General features: G+C 38.6%; 1 protein-coding gene across 1 annotated transcript; it reads right to left on the reverse strand.

Moving 5' to 3' along the window:
- Nucleotides 1-664: 664 nt before the first annotated feature.
- On the reverse strand, nt 665-3,784 carry LOC129228576 (uncharacterized). The gene is made up of 2 exons (XM_054863259.1): nt 1,696-3,784; nt 665-840 (listed from the first exon to the last, which is right to left on the reverse strand). The coding sequence occupies exons 1-2, from the start codon at nt 3,782-3,784 to the stop codon at nt 665-667; spliced, it is 2,265 nt and encodes a 754-aa protein (XP_054719234.1).
- Between the last annotated feature and the right edge of the window lie 944 nt (nt 3,785-4,728).

Genomic DNA, 4,728 nt, shown 5'->3' on the forward strand with positions numbered 1-4,728 from the left:
AAATAAATTATTACCTGGTTTTAGTATTTCGTTTCTTGTGATTTATTAGAATAATGTTCCCATATGATTCATTTATATCTTTGTTTAGATGCCAACCTTTTCTTAAAAATCAATTTTTTTAAAAAAATTAACAAGGCTGAGAAGGATCGAGTTGAAATTGTAGCACAATGCGCAGTTGTTTTCGGTCGCATTTTGAAGTTGCCGTTTTCAGTGCAGGAAGCTAAGGCCCCTATATAAATATATAGCGTCTATTGTAACTACAGACTCGGCTTTTGTTTTTAAACACAATTTATTTCACAGCACAGGAAAGAAAGTTTGATGAAGATATTTATAGTGATGAAGATGACTCATTTTGATCTTATGATTCGTATATCTTAAAGATGAATATATAACACAACTCTTTTCTTAACGTATGCGTAACGTAATTCTACAAAATTTGTTTGGAGTGACAACATCCTCCCACCTTTTGTATTGTGCACATATCGGCTAAACCAATACAAAATGAAAACCAGAAAATATAGTATAATGCAATAGACATGAAATTTCAATACTTATGAAAACATTTGACTAATAACTACTAATGAATATAACAATATCTAATACTAAACTACTTAGATATAACTATAATAATGAGATAAAATAAAATTAAAGTCTTTAGTCCAGTCTATAAGTCCAGGCGTTTCACAGGAACAACTCGTCGACCAAACCGCGTTTGTTTCACAGCCTGTAATTTTTCTTGAGGGAATGCTTCAGGTTGACAGCATTTTTCATTTGAAGCAACAGGTACTCCAATATCATCATCAATAATATCAGAAGCACCTTCCACATTTTCGGGCATATCTTTGAAGATATCAGGAGAACTAATTTCCAAAGGATAGACTCTTTGAACTGGACGGATGATTTCTCCATTAGCCACACGTAATCTAACTACTCGTTCGATGTTATCCTTACCTTGATATAGTTTGATGACACGTCCTAAAGGCCAATTTAAACGTTTTGTGTTTTTTGAGCCAATGAGAACAATATCACTTGGTGACAGGTTCTGTCGTTTGGTAGATAAATGAGGATTCCGTATGAGTTCTGCTAAATACTCCTTTTGGAATCGTTGACGTAGCTGATAACGTAGATTCTGCAGGTATCGAATGCGATTACGTAGATGACTGGTATCTACGATGTCCAAATCCACAGTTTCATCTCCTTTTATGTCTTGTATAAAGTCAGAAGGTTTGATAACCCTCAACTCATTCGGATCATCATAAACATATGTGAGAGGACGTCCATTAACTATGCTTTCACATTTACATAGTAAAGTCACAATTTCCTCGTAAGTGACAGAAGCACGGCTTAATACCTTTCTCAAAAGTTCTTTAACGGTGCGGATCATTCTTTCCCACCAACCTCCATACCATGGTGCTGTAGGGGGATTGAAGTGCCATTTAATCTGTTGGATAGCACATTCAGATGTTATTTCTTGCCAGTTGAGGGAGCTGAGAGCTCTAGTTGTTCCCAAAAAATTAGTTCCGTTATCAGTGTACATAATAGAACTACGTCCTCTTCTAGCAAAAAATCGTCTCATGGCTTGCATAAATGCTTCAGTAGACAGAGATGTCACCAACTCTAAGTGAATAGCACGATATACCGCGCACGTAAAAAGCACTATCCAAGCCTTTTGCCTTCCTTTCAAATAAACAGGACCTGCTAGATCAGCCCCAGTCACTTGAAATGCAGCTACACGATTGGTCCTATCAATAGGAAGAGGAGCAGGAACAACTGGTACTACAGGTTTTGATGTATACCTCTTACATGTCATACACTTCTGTAAAACTTCTCTAACAACTTTCCGTCCCCGAGGAATCCAAAATCGGTCACGTAGATGAGACAAGGTAGTTTGTACGCCTGCATGGTGAAGTGACTTCTGAGTATATTCTATGAGTCTTCTGACAATTGGATGATCTGGCAAAACTATGGGTCGTACAAAATCTTCTGGATCTTGCCCTAGGATTAGCCTTGATCGAACTTTCAATACTTCATTTTCTTCGTAAAACTGAATTGTCTGAGAGTACTTCTCCCTAATGTCAGTTAGCCATTCTGATTGTATTTTTCGTATCAGAGTTTCCTCACCCCTTCGAATTTCTTCGTATGACAGCTCCTTGGTCAACTTGGAAGAATTCACTTTGATATTCTGGCAAAATCTCAATACCCAGGCTGTCAAGCGGATGATCCTTGGATAACTGGAAAAGTATAAAAATCTATTTCCAAAATGCTCCTTTGCTTCAATATTTAGATTAACAGCTACTGACTTCCGTCGTTCTAACATCGCTTCGTCAGGAAGAATGATCTCAGTGTAAGGCCAAAATTCTGGACGTTCATAAAGCCACTTTGGACCCTCCCACCATTGACTCCGTAAAAGTTCAGACCAATCACATGAGCGGGAAGGTAAGTCTGCTGGATTGACATCTCCAGGGGCAAATCTCCAATCTTCTATGTTTGTAAGTTCTCGTATTTCTTTCACTCTGTTACCTACAAACGTATTCCAGGGTTCTGTTTTAGTAATCCATCCCAGAACTATCATGGAATCTGTCCAAAAATACGTCTTTAAAGGCAAATTAAATGTTTCTAATATTGTTGAAGCAATTCTAGCTCCAATAGCGGCTCCTAAAAGCTCCAATCGTGGAATTGTTGGTCTCTGAAGAGGAGCTACTCTAGCCTTTGCTGAAACTAATGAGACTCTCACTTCTTCCTCTTCTCCACATCGTAGAAAGGCACAGCAGGCATACCCATGAGCCGATGCATCTGTAAATATGTGTAAACTGGCCCTTTCGTAAGTTCCATGCAATATCCTACGAGGGATCCTACATTTCTGGATAAGATCTAAATGCTTTGCCCATCGTTGATAGCGTAACTGCATTTCGGAAGGCAACTGTTCGTCCCAGTCCAACTTATTGCGCCAAGATTCTTGGAGTAACAATTTTGGTAACAGTGTCGCAGGAGATGTGAAACCCACAGGATCGTATATGCCGTTAACAACGGAAAGTAATTTTCTCTTGGGTACAACTTCAACGGAACTTATATCAGGACCAACACAGTACAGCTCATCAGTCTTTGTATCCCACTCGAGATCAAGAACATTTTGACATTCCTGGTTCTGATCTCCACTGTGAGCCCAACATCTTAATTCAAACGAAGCAACATTCATTATCTTCATCGTCTGAGTCTTGAACTCCATCAACTCTTCTTGGTCCTCAGCGCTGGTAGTCAAATTGTCTACATAGAAACCCTTCTTAAGTTTCTCGATAATCGGCTGAAGAGATTCAAGTTGGTATTCCTTTGAATTAAGGTGGTGACGAATACTAGCATTCAAGAGAAATGGACTCGAAGTCACTCCAAAGACTACTCGACAATGTCTCCAGAATTCTAATTTTGATCGATCTTTGAAATTCCACCACAAGAATCTTAAAAAATCACGATCCTCCGGTTTGACACTCAATTGTAAGAAAGCTTGTTTTATATCAGCAATCACTCCTATAGAACCAGTGCGAAATCTTAACAGAAGTGGGGGAATCTGTTCCGAAAGACTAGGTCCAACACTCAAGCAATCGTTTAGAGAAGCATAACCTGGTCGTTTAAAGGAGGCATCGAAGACTGGTCGAACCTTAGTTGTAGCACTTGATGGTTTGATAACGGGCCTGTGAGGAAGATAATGACCAGGTTTCGAAATTTCGTCCTGCGGTACAGCTTCAATTATACCTTCTCTTTGCCACTGTCTCAAAACATCATCGTACATGTCGTAGATGTTTTTTTAATAGACGTTTTGTTACTGAACGTAGTCTGGATTCAGCGACATCGTACATATCATATACAGGTGGATGTCCAGACAACCAAGGTAAAGCTACTTCATATCGTCCGCCTTCTAGAACTTCTAAGGTTTCTCTGAAATGGGTTAGAGTTTCTTTTTCAAAAAGGATCTTATTTTTTCTTTCTATTGGATCTTTAATTCCTAAAACTTCCAAATCCCAAAATTTTGGTAACTCGGTATTCTGCAGGGTTAACGTGACCATGTTTAAAGTTTCTTTTCTGCTTCCCAGACCAAGTACTGTCCAACCAAGTTTGGTTTCTATTGCTGAAATTCGCGTCTTTGTAGCTTCAATTCGTCCAGTAAATAATGATCCCAGTATATTAGCTCCTAGAAGAACTTGTACAGTTGGTGTAGAATTTCCCAAATCCGTTAATCTTACTCCCCGAGATTCTAGCTCACAAATTAGATTTGTATCCCTAATACGGGGTAGAGTAGTACAAATTTTATGCTGGTCAAGAAATGGTACCTTTTTTCTATATTTGCCATCTAAACTTTCAATAAGAACAGTGTATCTTCCGTGCCGCATTTCTGGAGTTATTCCTCCACCAAATAACCCTTGTGCTATGGTTTCTTGTGCAGAAGGAATGAGTTTAAGTTCTTGCACTAAACTTTTCTCAATATATGAACGATGGGATCCGTCATCCATAAGTGCACGAACACATGCTTGATTCCCTTTATTTCGTATTCTTATCATGATAGTTTTTAAATAAATTTTATGCGCTGCTGGTTGCAAGGAAAATAAGGCTGTAGTGTTCCTTACATCTGTCATAGAATTATCTGTCTCAAAATTACGCTTCTCTTTCCCTGACAAGTCCGGGCAAAGTAAGGCATAATGTCGGCGACCACAAATTTTGCATTTTACATTGCTGTGG

This window comes from Uloborus diversus, chromosome 8 (genome assembly GCF_026930045.1).
Source record: "Uloborus diversus isolate 005 chromosome 8, Udiv.v.3.1, whole genome shotgun sequence".
Lineage (NCBI taxonomy): Eukaryota > Metazoa > Arthropoda > Arachnida > Araneae > Uloboridae > Uloborus > Uloborus diversus.